Consider the following 20,716-nt stretch of genomic DNA (forward strand, 5'->3'; position numbering starts at 1 on the left):
TGCAAATCTGAGAAGTGCATACCTATCCCCTTGTTTTTCATGCTTATCCATACTTTCATCTACTTAGTAGTAGAGACAAATTATGCTTCATTTATTACCTGTCTGAAAGCCACACAAAAAACAAAGAGTTTAATGAGGGAGAGTTAATACACAGTTTTTGACTGAACATTGTTCATCTCTGAGTCACACATTCCAGGAAAAGTAATAAAAACAACTGAAATTGTGGGTCCTCAATTAACTGAATACTTCCTGTCCTTAGGACATCAGAAATGGAACCGCACCAGATGCCTGCACACGGTCTGGGGAGCATTACACTTGAGGGAAGCACTACACTTGAGAGTAGCTTCACAGGTTAAATTGATGAAAACCCTGTGTAGCTTCATAATCAGTTTTTGAAAAGGGTTCATTGTCTGTGTCTTATGTTCCCGTGTTGGGGCTGCAAAAAGAAGTTAAAGAAAACAGGCCGCAAATATTATGTGTGCAAGACTAAACCTTGGTTTTGAGCTATGGCTATAGATTCTTCTTGCACAATGGGAATTAAGTAACCCTCAGAAAATTTTCCAATGTACTAGGGATGTAGACAGAAACTTTTCTTTGGACAGTCACTGGTACCTCTTTGGTTTATGTTCCCATCCTTATAAATTGTATTTTTTCAATATTATCTCTTTGATGCATCCTCCGTAGTTTGAGGGACTTAACCTGGTTAAAGACTCACAGAGAAATCCCCGTTAATGTTACCTAGCCTTTTATTCTCTTAAAACCTGACATAACCTCTCAGTGTCATCTTGGGATAGCCTACAAAATAGCTCTTAACTAGTCCTGGAACTGATTTCTTTGTTACTATTCTGAAACCTCTAGGCTTTAACTATATATTTACTGTGCAACTGAGTTGTACACAGAATTAGCAACGAATAAGGGAAATAAAAAATATTATATCAAGCTAATTTCAGAGGACTAGATGATCAGAAATAACATTTGAAATCTTGGCTACCTGCCTACAAAACTTCATAACTGCATCTTTGCTTATAATCAAACATTTCCCTCTGTGACAGGAAGCTTCCAAATATTTGCAGGCGTTTAGTTGAATATCCTCTCAGATTGCAGTCATGCCCTGCTTTATATGGAAACAATTAGTATATCTTTGAAGTCCTTCTCCCACGGGGTTTTCTGTGTGTATTCCATGTATGGCAATATGTAGAGGATGAGGAGACTACACCAGTGTGTATGTTTGAAAAACAAGAGTCTAAGAGATAGCAGAAGCGTGCTTGTCAAATTTCATACTAATGCTCTATGCCTGTCCACTTTCACACAGCTCCTGAATAATACATGTATGATAAGGGGAAAGCTCACTCCAATGTATAAAATATATAAAATACTTTACTCTGAATTGTTATGGGAATACTGCTCACATATAAAAACCATGATGACCTACTTTTTTCAGAGCTCAGAGTTGTTGTTTTTTCCTTTTAAGTACTCTGTCATTTTGTTTTCCCTTAGAGAATATCTCTCCCCCGTGCTCCTAAAGTTAATTGCACACAGAGCACATTGACAAATACTTAAACCCACAAGATTACCTGCATGAAAAGTGTGTTTGAATGTGTAAACACATGGGGACTCAAAATCATTAGTTTCTCTTGAAAAGTTAGGGCAGTATTTCTCTCTTTAATTCTTCTGTCAGCTGTCTATTATTCAGAGAGTGAGCCAGCATCCATACTGTTTTCTCACAAAGGTTTCTAGATCATTATTCTTACAGGATCTCTGAAAATCTGAAGGGCTCGCAATCAGAGCTATCTATAGAGAAAGCATGTAATTACCATTTCTCCTTGTTTTGGGTCTTGCCCATATACTGGAGAATGGACTCCAGGATCTCTTGAGATATACCTTCCAGACCCTGCCTTTATAGGACACCCTAATTTAGTTCCTTTTAATAAAACTGTTTCAGATTTTATATATCATGAGCAAAACACTGAAGATGCATTCGTGTTTTTGTAGACCTGAATCAATAAAAAAATCTCACTGTTTTTAGCTCAAGTGCAAATTTAATTGTTTGGGACCTCAAATGGTTTGATGTAAATTAGGCAGCATAATGTCTGTTTATTTTTCCAAACCTGTGTAACAAGATTAATATGTTTTGTAGGTTATCAATCTCCAGAGTTCTAGAGAATGACTTGCATTTTTAGGTTATTGTCACTAATCTTAGCATGCTGCTCTAGCAAAACATCAGAGTTCTTATCAGATTCCTGCTGTCATTCATCATGATTGAAAATATCACTTATTTTAGCCATCCTGTTGTGTTTACAATTAAAAGCAAAATTGAACATCTAATTTAGAAAAATCAGAAGTTGATAATCTAATTTTAATATTGGCAGTTTCATTGATGGATCATCCTCTCTTCATCGAGCTTTTGCAAAGTGTAGGGTTAATAGCCTTGATGATCCTTCTACAAATACACATTTTCTTCGAAGATGTTTTCCATGCACAATTAATCCCTTTGACGATGCTGTTCTGTACAAATAGTCAACTCTCTAGCCATGCATTAAGGCTAGACCATTTATAAAACAAAATTTTTGGGTTTTGTTAAGCATAATATCCACCTGTGGAAACGAATGAGGTACATAAAAGCCCAACCTTTGTACTGCTGACCAGGGAAAAAAAAAGTGTTTGTTTTGATGAGACTCCAAATCACTCACCCTTCCTTGAGCCTCTACTTGTATTGCTATCAGGATTGCTTTTAAATAACAGTCTGTGTTGATTTGTTTCCTTTAAAATCAAATTACAGACAGATGCATTATTTTGTGTATATATACAAACAGTGTGTATATATGTATACATATACATGTAAACAACCAAAACTATACATACACACATCTAGTCACTCAAAATCCCATGAGTAATAGCATCAAAGTTCTAGAGACATCTCCCTTTGTGGAAGGACCAGTAAAGCAAGGCCTGTGTCCCTCAGAGGTGCACTCCTGGCGCCAGGCAGCAACCTCCAGGTGCCTCCCCAGGGTGTGGGTGCCTTGTTCCTGGGGAAGGATGAGTTCTGCCAAACGCCGTACACTACAGAAGTAATTGCTGCTCCTTTTAACTTGCCTTGTCTCCAGCTTCAGAAAGAAGCGAGCCCACGAAGAGGAGGTGGTTTGCTGTGTGAGCAGAACGAGGGTAGCCGTCGTCCATTTACGACCCAGGGGAACCTTCACATGCCTCGTCCAATGGGATCCAGATCCTACTCTGATTCAGACACCATTCAGTTTGACGATCGGTCGCTGTCGAAGCTGAAGGAGAGTGATCGGTGCAGTGGCACAGAAAACCTCTTTCTGGAATCTCTGTCTCTTGATTCCCCCGACGAATCTGATGAGCATCGGCCTCGGCAGCTGGAGCGGGAGAAATTCTTGACTGGATTAACGGAAGTATGCACTCATCTACATTTTATCATGCTGGCGTGTTATCTCTCGTGTCAAAATTGGTACAGCATCCCTGCTGTAGGAAATGAGATATTGTGTCACAGGCACTGCTTATAGTTACCCAGTAGTGGATTTAGTGGGAACAAGTTTTCATTCCTTGTTATGAGCCAATTACACCAATGTCAATCACCTAAGAAAGTGGGAGCCAGCCTAAAGGTCCCAAGATTACTTTGTCATCATATTATGTATGATAACTATATTTGACACAACATTAAATCACTTCCAGTTGTAAGTAGGTATGTATTTATGAAGAAACACAGGCTTTTATTTTGTCAGTAAAGCAGTAAGTGCTGTAGAGAGGCACTTTCTTGTTGTTCTTCTGTGGTTGCCTTTTAACCAGATTAGCATAAGTAAGTGAGATGAGATGTTAAAAAAATAAAGTTATTCATCAGAAGAATATCTACCCTGAAATCATACCAGGAAGCTATAAACATGTATAACACAGCACTAAAAGATGCCATTGGTACATAGTGAATGTAGTCTGTGTCCTGCAAAAATCTGCACCACAGGAGGCTTATTTTCACCACTTCCAGGTCCTCTGTTTATATTGCTGCTGAATGAAACCCAGGTTTCCCATTCCCATATGCTGTACAAAGCTAAAGGATTGCAAAATCAAGTCTTTTGAGAGGAAGCAAAGCAAAAAATACTAAGAGAGGCAAGAAATGTGACTGCCCTTCTTACATTTTAAGTAGCTGTAGGTACCTATGTATTCCAAATTTTCTTCCCTCAGTGCCATAAATGTATGGCTGGCAGTGTGGGATCCCATATTTATTTCTTAGCTTTTATTTCATGCATGTCCAAGTGCTCAGTGAAGAATGTCAGTACTAGTGTCAGGGAACTAAGTTTTGTGTTTAATTTTCGTTGCTGTTTCCTTTCTTTCAGATTAAGTCTGATATTTAGACAAGGGACCTCTCTCTTCCCTTTTCTGTTTTTCAGACATTACTGTCATTAACAAAAATGTGGGCAGCAAAATTTGGTCTTTAGTGATATTTGCATAACTTCTTTCCTTCAAAGCATGTTTTAGGGCAACCTGGGCAAAGTAATTTTCCCTCAGAGGGTTTGTTCAAGTGAGACTGATTGGAGTTTAATGAACAGCTTAACTGAGGATGCACAGAGACAGCTGCAGCTGGCTCTACCTCTCCACTGTATTTTCTCTTTGGTACTAACTGCAGAAGTCAATCCAGCCTTCACCCTGATCATGCATTCACTTAGATCAGATTTACTCTGCAGTAATTCCACTGAAGACACCAGTGTTATTCCAGAATTATACCACAGTGAATGCAAGGAGGATCAGTTTACTACTGTTTTTTTTCCTGACTCTGGATAAATACCAGAAGGTATTTGCTGAGTTAAGCAGTGCTGTTTCTGAATAGTCCCAATTTGAAATGCACTTCTGTGCTGGTAATGTGCTTGCTTTCATGAGATCAAATAAAAGTGAGAGGTATTAATACTCTTTTTATCCTGATCGTATTTTGTAATCCCTATAGATTATTAGAAATATAAGCAAACAGTTAAAATCACTGTAAAGCAATTGCTTCAGAAGCATCTATTTAAAACCTCAACTCATGATGGGAATTGTCACAGGGAAATAACTGCCATAAAAACATCTTAATGCCATTAGCAAGCTGCAGGTATTCCCCCTGTGAAAGAAGCTACAGTCTTCCTAAGCATTTGATTTGATGAGTTTAATGAGTATCGACTGGTGCCAGTTGTTGATTCCTAGAGAAACATATAATGAAATATTATGTCAAAGAACCTCGGTTTATCTCTTACTGCAGCACAGCTAGGTCTCTCATATAATATAGATTACCTCCACAGAACACTTTCACTCACAAATATATGGTCCAAAACACTACATCGTGGAAAAAAGCCATTTGGAGGCTACCTCCATTTATGATTGCATGGGCATATAAAAGTTCAAGGCTGTTGTAGATTTGCCACATGGGTTTTACCTGTGCAATGTGTTATCCCGATGGGATTGCCCATTCTACTGCCTATGTATAAAGTGAAGAATATTTTCACTGGCAATTTAAAATTATTTATGAGAGAGAAAATCAGATACTTTTTAGAGATAAACATACCTGGTGCAACTAATGGGAAGCGAATAAGTTAATGGTTCAGAAATAACTTATTCTATTTTGTTTCTGTTTTTAATCAGGAGGAAGAAACACACAAAGGAAATCTTCAAAGGTGAGTAAAACTTGCAGGGAAAAACCCAGCAAATATTCAGGTGCCAGAACTATAGCTCTCTGCACCCAAAACGCAGACCTGGGGCATAGCTGTGCCGCCTCCTAAGTGGCCTACTAGCCAGATTAATGGATTTACCCAGGGATTAATTTATCTCAATATGCTTCTGTTCTACTCTGAATAACTTGGGCACAAAGATCACACTGTAGGAAAGTACATGAAGCTGCAGCTTACAGGGAAGGCTACGCCTACCTTAGTGAGTAGTGCAAAACTGTAGATACTGAAACCCAACTCCTGCTCTCTGAGATTGCCACCGATGCAAACCAGAGGATCTGACTTGGAGATCCACTTAAAAACTATTCACCTGACTGCCTAACAGAAACACCCCAACTGCAGCTGGAGCTCTTGATTAAAAACTCACAGTGTGACTTTACTCTGTCCTCCAGATCACTAATACATGAAAACTACTACTTGCTGAGTTCTCACATAGCTTGAGTTACCTCATTGAGATGATTCTGATAACTACACTTACTTGCATTTTTATGTAGTCCTGTTCAGATAGGGGGGTTTTTTGTGTGATTTTTTTTTTTTTTTAAACAAAGCAGTAGGGGAACTCAGCTGAATGCCTGTGATTTGTACGAGTGAGTGAAATGAGGGAAAGCCAAGAATTCAGCATTATCACTTGGAGATTCCCTTGGGTTGAATTTCAGCATGAGCTCAACTCACCAAGCCAGTTCAATGTAACAGCATCTCAGCTGGAGGTCCCACATCACTGCGCCCCAGCTGTGCAGCCTGGGCAGTCTCAGAAGTGGGAGTGGATTTGCTGATTTCCCAGCAAGTCAGAAATACTCCACACTTGTTTGAAAAGTCTGCCTTGCATTGTCACTAACACTCATTTTCTATGAATGGTATAATTCTTAAATGCATCCTACTGTTCCGTATTTCAGACATTTGCCAAGCAGTAATCCATGAGAAAGCAGTAAATTAAGAACCATTAACAAACCATTCGGTACCTTTACTGACACATCAGCAATGTTTGCATTCACAGCTATTTTAAAGATAATAAAAGGGGACTTTAATAAAAGAAAGGGCAAAGGAAGGAAAATTAGGAAAAGCTTTTTCACCTGGGGGGTGATTGGGCACTGGAGCTGGCTCCCCAGGGAAGTGGTCATAGTACCAAGCCTGCTAGATTTCAAGAAGCGTTTGGTCAATGTTCTTATATGCATGGTGTGATTTTTGAGGTTATCCTGTGCAAGGACAGGAGTTGGACTTTGAGGTTCCTTGTGGGTCCCTTCCAAGTCAGGTTAATCTATGATTCTATGATTGAAGTGGTTTTATATGTAAGCAGATAGTGAAAGTTGGGTTTCCAGAGTTAATTTGCTGGTGAAAATAAGTCAGTCTGTGACAATTTCCAAGCCTATGAGTGACTCTCTTGTGTTCCCCTCTCCAGGGCGATGTCCGTTTCTTCCATGTCAGAATTTCAGCGCCTGATGGATATTTCTCCATTTCTACCAGAAAAAAACCTGCCTTCATCCAGCAGCAAAGACGATATAACCCCTCCCCTGTCTCCCGATGATCTGAAATACATCGAGGAGTTCAACAAAAACTGGGATTACAATAGCACTAGGAACCATGGCGGGGCCACTGAGAAGCCTACAGAAGGCTGGGCAGAAAGGACAGAAATTGGGAAAGCTGGGAATGATCCTGCTTCAGATCCATTCCAGGCATCATCATGGTACCTCACCACCAGTGTCACTATGACAACTAACACCATGACCAGCCCAGAGCACTGCCAAAAGCAGCCAACTAGGAATCACGGAGTAACCGAAAAAATGGGAGTTCGGGTGTTTCACAGCCCACCGGTTGTCCGTAGGTTTGATAACTCAGTGATAGCTGGGAGCGAAGGGAAAAACCAGGTTGAGCCAGACTTCCTGTTTTCTGTGACCAAAGCTATGGGGAACGTCACTGAGACAAAAGGTGCTTCCTCAGATATGTTTGGAAGATGGTCTTGTGACCTGGCCAAACATAAAGATTTTCTGGAGAATGGCCTTCATCCCATTGAACGTCCTATTTGCACTACTGTGGGCTTTGCCTCACCCTTGCACAGCTTGGAGATGTCAAAAAACATGAGTGATGATATGAAGGAGGTTGCTTTCTCTGTCCGAAACGCAATACGCTCCAACTCCACGGAGCCTCAATTTAAGGACACTGCGTGTCAAACCAATGGTATGAGAACGACAGGGACACAGACCACCCAGACCATCAGCGTTGGCTTGCAAACAGAAACCCTGCGCAATATCACCAGCAGCCCACACAAGTGTCTGACACCAAAGGGGGGGTCCACACCTGTTTCTTCACCATCCAGGAGCCTAAGAAGCAGGCAAGTGACCCCCGTCATTGAAAAGGTCCAGGCTAAGTTTGAACGCACGTGCTGTTCCCCCAAATATGGCTCTCCAAAGCTGCAAAGGAAAATCCTTCCCAAATCAGACCAGCCAAATAACCGGACTACACCTGGCACACCTCAGAAAGGATTCAGTGAGTCCGCCTGGGCAAGATCAACTACTACACGGGAGAGTCCTGTCCACACCACTATCAATGATGGACTCTCCAGTTTGTTCAACATTATTGACCACAGCCCCATATTTCATGAGACCTTCCAAAAATGCCCCAGATCCAGCAGCCGGTCCAGGTCTGCAGAACCCAGACCAGAACTGGGCCCATTGCAGGAGCCATGTACAAATGCCCGTGGCAGATCACCCAGTCCTCTCCGGTTGGGGACAGAGATGCAAAAGGAAGAAGGGACTGAGGTGACAAGTATCAGGCAGGACTTATCTGCTCCTCCAGGGTACACGCTTGCAGAAAATGCTGCCAGGATCTTGAATAAGAAACTTTTGGAGCATGCCTTAAAGGAAGACAGAAGGCTACCTTCACACAGCCCACCAAATCTTAGCAATGACAACAGCACAGGAGAAATTGTCAAAGTAGATCCAGGGTCCATAGAGGTAATGAGTTTGCTTGTTTTTCCTCCTATAGCTAAGTGCACTCTTCTTTGAACAAATGCATTATGAGATCTCTTGCAGTCCTAGTGAGTATTTACAATAAATATCTTAGTTCTGTCATGGTACCACCAGTGAGTTCCAGTCATGAAACTATTGGATTAGTCACTGAAGGACTCACTAAAGAATTGAGTTTCTACCCTGGCAGCTTATTTGGCCTGAAAGCATCAGAAGAGTTTTATCTTTCTAGGATAAAAATGGTTCTTCTCTGAATGACTGGGGTAAGGATTTTTTGTCACAAAACACACCACATGGTACAGATGCTCTAGGGACTTCAGGTTGGAGTAAATTTCTCTTTTATGCTGGATGGAAAGGTAGCTTTCTCCTACACAAGAACAGGTGTTAACAAGTTTGTGTGAGTAACAGTCTCTACGATACCCTGAACCAAAGCTTCAGGGCCTTCAGCATACGTTTTCTGAATGTATCTGATTAAGTTTGACTCAGGTCTGTGAATGTGATTAAATGGCATGAAATTTGCTACTAACTGTTGCTGCCTTACAAAAATAAGAAAAAGAAAAAAATATATACATATAATCAACTAGTCTAAGCACGTACCTACTTAGTGTTTAAGAACTCCTTATTGATATTTTGTCATCAATAGTGTAACAGTCATCATCTGTCTCAGCAAGTGTACCCAGATGTTAGGGGTCAGTCTCAGGTACAGTTATGCGCTAGAGCAATCAACAAATAAGAGTGTGTCATGATGGATGAAAGCTTTCAGTTATGAGTGTATAAACATCCTGTTTCTGGTGAACCCACATGCCCTTGAGAGTGTAACTCTGAGAAGGCCTGGAAAAGCTGAATTATGCCCAGCTCTTACCACTATATGTTGCCTTTCTGGTGCAGCGCTGAAATGGCATGTGCCCTGCTGGTTGGTTATATTGCCCAGAGCAGGAACAGGCACTTGTCATCCTCTCTGCCCTCCGCTGCCCCTTTGACATCCTGATGATTTTGGTGAGCCCTGGCTGCAGGGCAGCAGCTCCTTCTTGATCCCTGTACACCCCAGACATCCCACCTTGCCTTCACTGGGCAGACTCCTAGCCCTCCTGTCTCAGATAGCCACAGAAGGGAAGGTTCAAAGCCTGTTTCCTAACTCAACATTTGGCTTGAAGGATTTGTGGGGACCTGAGTGCTGGAAACTTTGGTCTGCAGTTTGCCTTGTGCTAGTGTCAATATGCAGTCAGTTCCTCTTTTGTAGGTACTGCTCTGAGGGTGTGATCTTTTTTGCTTAACAGAGGATCCAAAGCTGAGGGTAAATTCCCTATATGCAGTTTAAACAGATATAAGTAGGGAAGTTTTTACATTAGAAAAAAAAAGAAACCACATGCACATTATAAATATTAGTGAGTGAAACTGGTCTTTTTGCACATACGTCAGAGTGAATAAAAGTGGAAAGTAGCCTCATTTATTTGACTTCTTCTAGTTATCTCTGTATTTTTTCCTTAGTTTGAAATATTGAGAATACATTACTGGTCCTTTTTAGAAAGTGTGTTGAACTCTAGCAGGTTCAACTCAGCTTTGCCTTCAAGGCATCCCTGGAAACTCTTGATTCCCTCCTGTATCTTCTAAATGTCTCAGGAGATTTTGAATATATCAACGGATGTCATCCTGCATCATTATAAATTGTTGTTGGCAAAATGCAACTAGTGTCAGTACCTGAGTTTGATGCACAGAGAGATTTGGGTCAATGCTATTTAGCAAAAACTCATTGACTATCAAATTGGCAGAAAATTGCTCCTTTTTGTGAATTCTCAGTATCTTCTGCTAATTTTTTTGAGTTCTGATCTTCAGAGCTAAGACTTGTTTTGCCTTGCAGCTCCTACTTGGCTGTTATGACTGCTGTCTAGATGAACACGTTATGTTCTTTAGGTGATTCTGTCATTTCTCAGGACTGTGCATTGAAAAGGAAGGTGGTGGGTGTTCACAGGATAAGCTTAGCTTTTCCTAGGTGGGGTGGTGCTGTGAAAGATATACTCAATGGAGCATGGGTTTGCTGCTGAAAACAAAACCACAAATAAGTTTATACTCTGCAGATGCCTTGGATTATTTGTGGATTACACCTACCACATAAACTACACTTTGTACAAATTCCATTTGGTACATTTTGTACAAAGCCAGACGCAGCAGTTCAGCGAATGATGATCATGAAGGAGGCAGGTTTGTTCTTGAGGAAGCATTGACAAGACGCTGCCACCTTCCTGTAGATCCCTGCTCTGCTTCCTCCTCACCTGTTGATTTCTGGCCAAGATAAGTGACCTTCTTACCACCTTCTGGCCTTCTGGTTTCTGCAGTCGTGGCACAGTATATTAAATGACTTTTAAACTTGCATGCAGCACCTCTTGGTGACTTTTCTTTAATTTGAGCTTCTGAGTTGTTTAGTTACATAATATCCTTTTATATTCCTGCTGCAAATACGAAAACTAGTTCATATATATATTCATGTATTTACGTACATAAGTATGTGAGCATGGGAGTGTATATGCATACAGAGTAGCAATAACTTTGTATTTTCTAACTCGCCCAGAGCTGCCTACAAGTAAATTTATTCCACCTAGTGTGGCCTATTAGTGTCTTATCCTGCTAATTCACTAAACCACTATCTTACTTGCATATCATAGGATTTATATTATTAAAAATGCAGATTAACATTGCCTAAGTAACAACGTAAGAGCTGTATGAACATTTTACTTCCATGACTAGCAGGGGTGTAGATCATGGAGGTTACACAACAGTCCTGGACTGAGGGTCAGACTCATTTCTGGAGACAGCACTGTGAAAGGACCATCCACACAAACCCACAGAGGAGAGGGCAGGTGCTGCATCCTCTGCTTGCCAAGTTGCTGCATGTTTGCCACTGAACTGCTCAGCATGGAAGGAGAAATGTGAAAAATTACAGAAGGTGTTGTCAGAATTAAAGGACTTTTGCTTTAGTTTGAGTCTTCCATCCAGCATCACTGTTAAAGAGAAACAAGGGAAAATGGTTAGGCAATGGGCTGTCATGAAACCTGAGCAACACAAGCATGAGCAACACAAAATATTGGACACTTTTTCAATTGTTAAAGATTTCATAAACAGAAATTCTCTCTTGAAATTAAACAAAGGGAAAAAATACAGCTTTATTCCTCTTTCATAGTAATGTGGTTTTCCCTTATCTTAATCAAGGTTGGCAAAGGATAACTTTCTGCTGAGTTGAAATGTTTGTTTTGTTTATTGCTATTCCTCTTCTGAGACTGTGCTGGGATTGTAAAAGATTGGTTTGTTTGCTTCCTTCCTTTCTGAATCTTTTTCTGCTAGTGGCTTATCTTTTATTTTTGATTATTAGTTTCCCTGTGATAACAGTGGTAACATGATCTGAATGAGTAGTAACATCTGGAGACTTCTTTCTTGCTGACATGAAATCTTCACTTTAAAAAAAATAATCGATTAAAACAGTTCTTTCCAACTACTTGCTTTCTTTTTCTTTTCTGTCTGTTCTGTCCAGAACCAAACTGTCTTATTAACTGCCCCCTGGGGACTCTAACCCTGCCTGCCTCACTGCTGTAAGTCCTTTCTACCTTGTTTCCAGAGCTTTCCGAAAGCGGTCATCTTTGAACATGTGGGTTAACAAAGGGAAATAAATGATCACAGCTCCAGAGGTATCAGTGCCCACCCAATATCCCTGTGGGGTCCTTTGTATGTCACAGTCAGGAAGCGCTCAGGATAGGAGCTCATCTGCTGTGTCCTGCAGCAGCACGGGCTATGAAGAGGTCACACTTAAGGCAAAATTTAAAACCAATAAAAGGGTACGCGAAGGGGTTGGGAAGGGATTCAGAATTATATCAAACTTTTTTTTTTTTTTTTTGACAAATACACAGCACTGCACAGGGCTTCTGGCTGCCCCAGGGTGCCTCCCCTCCAGCCCTGGCTACAGCAGCAGGTGGAGAGGGCTGGGAAGGGCGCTCCAGCATCCTGTGGCTAATAGTCACTTTTGCTCATTAAGTTATTCCAGGCCTAGTTTTGGCCAGTGGCTGCAGGTGCCACAGTGAAGGGATGACACTGTGCAGACATGAGCTGTGACCATTCACTCCGCCTCAGAGAAAAGAGAAAACTGTTGTTTGGGTTTTTTTATTAGTATAGGCATAACCACAGTAGCTGACAGCTTGGCTTAGGAAATAGCTGGAAACAAGCTGAAATAATCTTTCCCATTTTCAGTGTTCAGACTAAGAAGTGCTGCCTGTCCACCCACACCTCCAAGCAACAACCAAGCTAAATTACCCACGGGATAATTTTTTTTAAAACATTTCCAGCTATGGCAGCTACGTTTGGAAGGTGAGGAAGGGTTTTCACAAACCATTCTGCAGTTTCCTTGTCATGGCTGGATTTCCACACAGCAGGTGGGGGTGACTGACTCAGCAGCCAGCACATTATAAGATTACGCTGCCAGTCACTTTTGGCCCTGGAGCCACCACCAGCACAGCCTTGTGTGGTGCTGGGCATGTGTACATCACAGATAAGATGAGCTTAACCCTGCTGTTCGGTAAAAGCTGACCAACATCGGCGGGTGTGCTGGAGAGAGGCTTTTGAACTGGGAGGCAGCAGTGGAAATAAATTTCATTATCGCCATGCTAACTCTGATTTACTGTTCTAAAACTAGGATAAAGCAGCCAGAAGCAAGCAATGCTGTAAAGATATCATTTTAAGCCTCTGTTTAGAAAGAGGCTAAGACAAAACCAGGCAAATCTCATAGCCTCAATTCTCCGTGTTCTGCTGCCCATGAGTGTTGCTGTGCAGATAGATTTCTCTTAACAAATCTGAGTCTACTGGTAGCTTTCACAGACCATATGTCGCCCTAGGCACAGTGGGATAAGGTGAAGTAAGGACACACAGTCAATCTTTTTGTTAGCACCGATTTATATTTCAGCCTTACTCTTGTTTTAGCAAGGGTCGTGAAGTTTATGGCGCAGGGATGGAGTGGGGGGTGAGGACACAGAGAGGTAGGAAGTGGTTCAGGCTGAGGACTCACAGCCCCCTGACCATCTCCTGCGATAGTTCACTGGCCTCGCTCTCTGTGAGTGCTGAGAGCAGGTGGGCATAGGTCTGGCTCAAGCACTGGTGCACAGTTCCCTGTTGGCTGCGCATTGCCCCAAAGGCACCAAGGTTGACCCTTCACTGAGGCTTCCTCAAGTCTGAAAATGCACTCTCTCCCCACAACGTCTCACCAGCTCCGTTTCTCATACCTCAGCTCTGTGTCTTCAAAATTGATCTTTCTGTCATGTTTTTGTCTTCGTGTTTGGTCTTCCCACTCCAATGGAGAGGTTCAATGGCATATCACCTTGTTTGTTCACTGCCAATCACATCATGTTACCTACTCCAATATTCTCCATCCCTAGTCGTGTTTCTCTTTCTCCATGTGAAACAGTGTGCTGAATCCTTGTATCTCCACTGCATTGTTCTACTGCTGCCTTTGTTTCCCTGTGCCTTACTGTACCAGAGCTTTTCCTTTGCACTGTATTGTTTTTGGTCTCTCTCTTCATTTATTGCCAGTTTGCATTCTGACTTTGAGACTTCTTTTTATTGAACTCTTCTGTCCCTTCCAGTGACTGCTGCTTAGTGTACACATTGCTATAGGTTGACAAACTCCTCTGATTTGCTTTTATAAATCACAAAGTATGCAGTGAAATTCAGAAGTTTGGCTTTGGCACTATGAGAGACTTGCTCCCACAGTCACTCACCTTGGTGTAAGGAGCATTCAGAGTGAGACAGGAAGCCCAGCTGCGCTATGAGCAAAGTCCATAAATATTAGAGGCATTACCAACTTAGTGCTAGGGTGAAAAATCACAACTGTAGTTTCTAATTGCAAATGCAAGCTAACCAAGCCTGAACAGTAGAAAGTTGGTGGAGTAATAAAATTTCCATTTTCTTCCATTTCTGTGAATATTCTCTTCAACATTCAGTACCTCTGAATCCTGTAATTCAGGCTTCAGCAGCTGGCAGTAAGAAGTGATGTTCCAGAAGACAAAATCTGTAGGTAAGCCTCATCTTTAACCCAGCTGGAGATCATAACTACTCCTACAGTCATTATTCCACTGCTTAGAAGTCTCCTGCATGTCACTCTGAACTCTGAAGCAGACAAAAGGAGTCAGCCATTGATTTTCACCCCTCTTGCAAATGCCGAACCCAGCCCTTTTATGCCAGGTCAGCACTTAGAGTAAAATGAATGAATAGTGGATTTTCCTGAATTATCATGCAAATGTACTTTTCAGCTCTTCTCTTTCTAGCACAAGGAGAATTAGCAAATGGAAGTTTGTCAGCTGCTTCAACTCATCTCAGACCTCTTTCATTCTCTCCTTTACCTGTTCCATAAATCATGAACACACATGCAGATTCCTGGAGCCCACACACAGCCAGATGTTTGCTGCTTGCTTTTGTCCTGCCACATGACAGATGCTTAGCTTTAGTTTGAAGTTTTTGTTCCTTAATTCTTTGCGCGTCCAGACAGCCTCTAATGCAAGTCACTAACCGCTATTTTGCTCTCTTGGCTGCCAAGGAACTACCTTGTTCTGCACTAGCCCCGTCCCTCCAACCCTGCTTCTCCCGGCCAGAAAGACCAGCGAACCGGCGCCCACCATCACGATGGGCTTCACATTCCCCTACTGCCTCACAGTCGCAGTCCACCGGAGACCTGACTTCCTCAGAGGAGTGCGGAAGCAAGGAGCTTCTGGCAGAGACCCCCAGCCAGGGAGGAGAGCCGGCCTAACTCCGCGTGGGAACGGGGGGCCGCAACTCGCCTCCACCAGGTCACCCGCCAGCCGTCTCTGCCACGAAGGAGGGAGATCCGCTTGGAAAGGTCAAAGAATGTTCTCAGAAACAGCTGCTGAATGTCCGACCCGGGAAACAGAGGTGTTTCTAGAATGAAACAGTTAATGTGCCTGTAATAACTTAATTTTTTCATAGCTGAGAAAACTATTTTTGTCTCCATCTTTTCTACATACAGTATATTAACAAAAACAAAAAAAAAGGTTAAAATGATATAAAGTAAGATTTAAAATAAAATGTAAAATAAGTTTTAAGGGAATTTGAATACATGCTCGCGCTCTCTCCAAATACTGACTGCCTTTTGGTTACATTTGCACTGTTATATTTTCAGTTTTGGTTTGGGGTTTTTTTTGGGTTGGGGTTTTTTTAATTTCGTGTAAAACTAGGGTCTTAAGTTAATTTTATTATATTTTAATGTCAGTGTTATCAGTTTTTAAAGGTAAGGGTCTTTAAGATGCTTCAAGTGTCTGAAGCGATACCTTTTAAGTAGTGAAGAAAGCCATTAAGCTCGTTCACTAGACTTGTGATCAATTGAGACGGAGCGGAATACAGGTAAACACAAAAAAATGTGTTAAAAAAAAAAAAAAGAATGCCTCAGAAAGTCTTACGGAGTTAGCTGTAAAATACACCTACAATACTTGACTTGCATGCCTCTGGGTCCTCGCACTTTAGTGCATGTACATACTGCTACTGTACCATCACATAAATGTGAGTCAATCTGTTTCACTGTAATATTGTTGTGAATTTACCTGTACTGTACTTTTATTGTTGGTATTCTTGCATTGACTATACAAAAAGAGTTTTTAAATTATTGTTAGCAGTTCAACTGGCTATGTACAGTGTTTACTGAGAACTTCCTTTGTTTTGGGAAAACCATGGGCATACTAAATTGTAACTGGTCTTATTTAAGCGTCTGCTGGAGACCATGTGAAGTGAAAATAAAACCCTCAGTATTTACAAGCTGCTTGAGTGCTTTGTGATGTTTTTTTATGATGGTACTTCCCAGGTTCATTTAACTGGGAGGAAAAAAAAGCCCTCCCTTACTCGTAAGGGAAGCAGAATGCTTCCTTGTATGAAATAAGTCATGGCAAACCAAATATTATGCTGTGCTCTACATACATCTGTGAACACTGGATAAGGCCATGAGAAGTTTTCTAAATTCCCTCACTGAACTCCACAAAATATCTGCTCGCGCAGATAGTGAGACCCATCTCCTGAGTTTCTCTGAGGCCGTATGGCTTGTTGCTTTCAGTCGCTTATGGGAGTGAAAACCAGCTGGCTAAACATAATACCAAAAATATTGCATGTCCAGTATTAATCCAAGCTTATGGATCATCTGCATTACACACAGAGACCAATAAAACCAGGACTTCTGTAAAACCGGTGGCTATCACTGAGAAAAAAATGCAACCATAAATTTTTGCTTCCAAGAGGTGGAAACCTCTCAAGCTATTTTGCCTGGGACCATCTGTTTGGCCACATGCTTTCTCTGGAGCCCCAGAACTGCTCTGACATGTTATCCCATTGCTGAGCTGGCTCATTCCTGTTCCATTTCCTTTACTGAAGCTTCCTGAGGCTCACTGGTTGAAGAGCACCATCTGGGATACCTAGAAGCCTTCCTGGTTAGTTCTGTCAAGGGATAAGCCCCTCATATCCCATCCTGCTGCATCAGGCTGGCTTTCTAGGAAGTGTAATTCAGCACTTGGATAAGAACAAACTCCCTAGCTCCCAAATAGCAGCCAATTGAGATCTGATTTCTACCGTATCAGTGAGGGCTGTGGTTTATGACCTGGTGTCAAAATGTCTACCTGTGGGTCATCATTACAAAAATGAGCACTTACCAAGACAGGCAGTGACTGAAAAGCACTGTAATGGCTCTCTGGTGCCTCAGCCAAAACAAGGGCTGTTCAGTGCCAGTCCTGACCAGCAACAGTCATATTAGTGATAACTGCTTTCCCAGCTGCCTCAAAGCCTCACTGATAGCGTTTTACATGAGAGTTAAGTATAATCCCAAAGTCTGAACGCTTAAAATTATCTATGGTGCCCACCCTGCACACTTGAAAACCTTGCTTCTGCAACACTTTGCTGAATTGTTGCACTAATCTCATTTTGGAAGTGGAAGGAGTAGCACATGCAAGAAGCATTTTGAAGGTTAAACAAGAGTCACAATGGTTATTGAGAAAGACTAGGCCACAACGGAAAAATCCTTGTTTTCAAAAATTACCAGTAGTAGCTTTTCAGGGATAGGAGGAGGTTGCTGCTTCCTTAAAAGCTTTTTCTCCTAGATAAAACAATTTAAAGTCGCAAAGGAATGAGAAATATTGAAGACAGGCAAGTAAAAATTATATTCTCTTTCTTGTGGCAGCTATAATTTTTTTTTTAATGATGCAGAAGAAAATTCAGGGGACTAATCTGTTGCTTTGATACCAGGAAATGGTATTTGCCTTTCAAGTCAAGGACACGTCAGTTTGCAGACTTAGCTGCTGGTCATCCTGAAATATGAAGCTCTGTGAGGATAAGCAGCTGTGTGCGACTTGACAGGTAAAGTGCTTCTGAAACAGCAAGAATCACTGAAATAAAAGCAAGAGAGCTAGCAATAGCAAGAAGAAGGTTAAGCACAAATAGAAATTCTGTGGATGACCTTAAAAAGAATCACATTAATTAAACATAATCTCCTTTCTAGTCTAATTAGTAAATATAGTGACATCAAGAAATATCACTGGCTCCTTGGAAACAACAGGGCTTTTCTCTTCTGGTATAGCTTCTGTTGGGGTTGGGAGAATCCTGCCGACGCTCACGTTATTCCATCGTGCTCCATAATTACTTATCTAAATTATAAAATAAATTACAAGTCTCTGGTCTATCTAAGGTTCTTTTAAAAGCTTCTGAGAGAAAATGAAAAGCCTTTTTAGAAGATCTGCAGCTCACTCAGTGTCTGTGGGGTATCTGAATTATTGCCTCATGAATAATCAGGGCAGGGGAAGCCTCACAGATTACCACACAAGTTAGTGTAAGGGGATATGAATACATCTGTCACAGCCTCATCTGATAAGACTGAAATAGATAGCTGGATTTCACCCGGAGGTTTGTGGTGCTGGAGACAACAGCCTTGGGATATTACCTGCTCCTGCAACACAGAGGGGATCAGGAGCAGAACTGTGACCTGTGGCGTCCATCCCACTCCAGATAGCTTTTAGGGAGCATCCCAGGGTATTGGGGTGCCCCTCTTGCCACAACACTGAGGGCACTATGAGGAGGAAAAGTCACCTCTTTTTCCCATTTCAGCCCTTTCTCTGACTTTACTTCATGTCTCTCCACAGTCATTTGACCCCAACACGCTGTCCTCTCCTTTACACAACAGAGGGACATGGATAAATACCACTGGTAATGGTATACAGCCTCTTAACTCACCTATCCAAGCCCACAAGGGAACACCCAAAATAGGACAACATGGCAACACTACGTCTGTGTTGTGTTTCAGTGCCTGGACAAGGACCAGGCTTGGACCATCCTTCCCCACCCTTTCCCATATGTTCCCCTCATGTTCCTCTCTGCACAGAGGAATTCTCTGTAAATATAGGCTACCCCAAGACATGCATCTTTTCCCAATCCCTTCCTTTCCTGAGTACCTGAACCATCAAGCTCCCCTACGCTTTCTTTGGAGGTGCCCCATTTCTTGCTCACTCCCTCTTCCCCTGTTTTGACTTCTCTTTATGTAAATCACTGCAACATGCTAGAGTATTATTTGGCTGCTGAGTACATATAATTTTCATACAAATGACAGGTAATGTTTTCAGTCCCCACAGAGCCCAGCCTGCTTTGCAGAGAGGTTTAATGGCTTTAAGCAAAGTCTGCTTCCCTTCCCTTCATATCATCTTCTTATCCACCTTGCAGGATATAAGACATTCTGCCCTCAGGTTTGGGTGAGACATGTCTCTAGAATAAAACACTAGCATTTGTTTCTGAAAAAACACCTTTTTCTTTTTTTGCTCTCAGGGCAGATTTAGGACTTCTTTCATTGTTGAGTTTTTTCTTGGTGTACCAACAATTTTTGGGTGCCACTCTTGGCATCCTCTGAAAAAAAAAAAAAAAAAAAAGTGAGAAATCCTGGGAGCACTTGGTGATCTCAGCAGCGTCTTGCCAGTGAAGGAGGGGTCAATGGGCTTTTCAGCAAGGCCGATGCAGCCTCTCATCCTGAAGCTGGCCTGAAAAAAAGTGATGCTTCCTATGGAGCGACTCTTTGAAGGCAAAAGTGGGAGTGGTGCTACACAGGCCCAAAGCAGCTTCTCAGAAGCCCCTGGTTTGGCAGCCATCAGTTGCAGGTTAGAGCTCCAGAAGGTCAAAAGATGGGTGGCAGAAACACTTCCCTGCTGGGGACAGGACACCCATGTGCCTGGGTTAGTCTTGCTCAGAGTGATGGACTGAGATCTGAGCAGAGAAGGTCATAGAAAAAAAAGTTAAAAATCAGTATACTTGGCAGCTGCAGGATATCTGAATGAGGAGAAGAAAGAAGGTGGTTTGGATATTGAATTTTTATGTCTCTTGATGGCAACAAGCCTGGCTGAGCAATGTAAGCAGACACTGTACTAAAAGGGAAGAGTGCTGGTAGGCTATGCAATATGAATCCTATTAAATGCCAACAATAGCAAATTTTGTTTTGTCCTTTTAAATCCCTGGGCTGCTTGGGTTTTAGGGTTTTTTTATATACCTTAATTGGATTTTTTAATTCCTACAGTAAGACTTTATAACAGGTTTACACACAAAAATGTCATGGACCCAGGTACTTTACCCATCCTCCTCCTGCCTCTCTTCCCCACTGTGATGCCTCTGGATTAGGCTGCAGAGGAGAGAATGCAAATTAACAGGCTCATCCCATAGAAGTTGCTCAGCAGGCACCTCTTTCTCCCTCAGTTGGTTGAAACCAACTTGGCTCCAAAATACTAAGCTCTGCAGTAACATGCAGTGAGACACAATTTGGGGGAAAAGTTTTCTGGAAAAAGTTCCCACTTTACATAGGAGAGAAGCAGTCCATACATTTTATCTATTAAGAATTGCAATGTTAAATGCTTAACAGTTAAGAAGAGAAATCTCATTGATTTTCTACTCAGAGAGGAAACTTAAGTAACTAGGACATTTTGGGAACTTTTATCACAAATCTCAGACTACAGCTTCAGCATGTTTGTCTTTAAAATATGGCCTTGACTGCTGATGTTG

At 41.7% G+C, this 20,716-nt stretch overlaps 1 protein-coding gene across 15 annotated transcripts in view; it reads left to right on the plus strand.

The window, feature by feature from the left end:
- MTCL1 (microtubule crosslinking factor 1) overlaps nucleotides 1–16,462 on the plus strand; it is a 103,062-nt gene extending 86,600 nt beyond the window's left edge. For 9 of the 15 annotated variants that reach the window (XM_064656636.1, XM_064656651.1, XM_064656670.1 and 6 more), the window contains 4 exons: nucleotides 3,105–3,410; nucleotides 5,623–5,654; nucleotides 7,102–8,653; nucleotides 15,234–16,462. In XM_064656636.1, the coding sequence (XP_064512706.1) occupies nucleotides 3,105–3,410; nucleotides 5,623–5,654; nucleotides 7,102–8,653; nucleotides 15,234–15,443 (2,100 nt within the window). In that variant the 3' untranslated portion in view covers nucleotides 15,444–16,462. Of the gene's footprint in view, nucleotides 1–3,104; nucleotides 3,411–5,622; nucleotides 5,655–7,101; nucleotides 8,654–12,188; nucleotides 12,247–14,640 lie in introns of all 15 variants that reach the window. The other 6 variants (XM_064656677.1, XM_064656736.1, XM_064656744.1 and 3 more) reach the window with 3 other exon arrangements.
- Nucleotides 16,463–20,716: the final 4,254 nt, after the last annotated feature.

The sequence above is a fragment of the Pseudopipra pipra genome, chromosome 1, assembly GCF_036250125.1.
Source record: "Pseudopipra pipra isolate bDixPip1 chromosome 1, bDixPip1.hap1, whole genome shotgun sequence".
Lineage (NCBI taxonomy): Eukaryota > Metazoa > Chordata > Aves > Passeriformes > Pipridae > Pseudopipra > Pseudopipra pipra.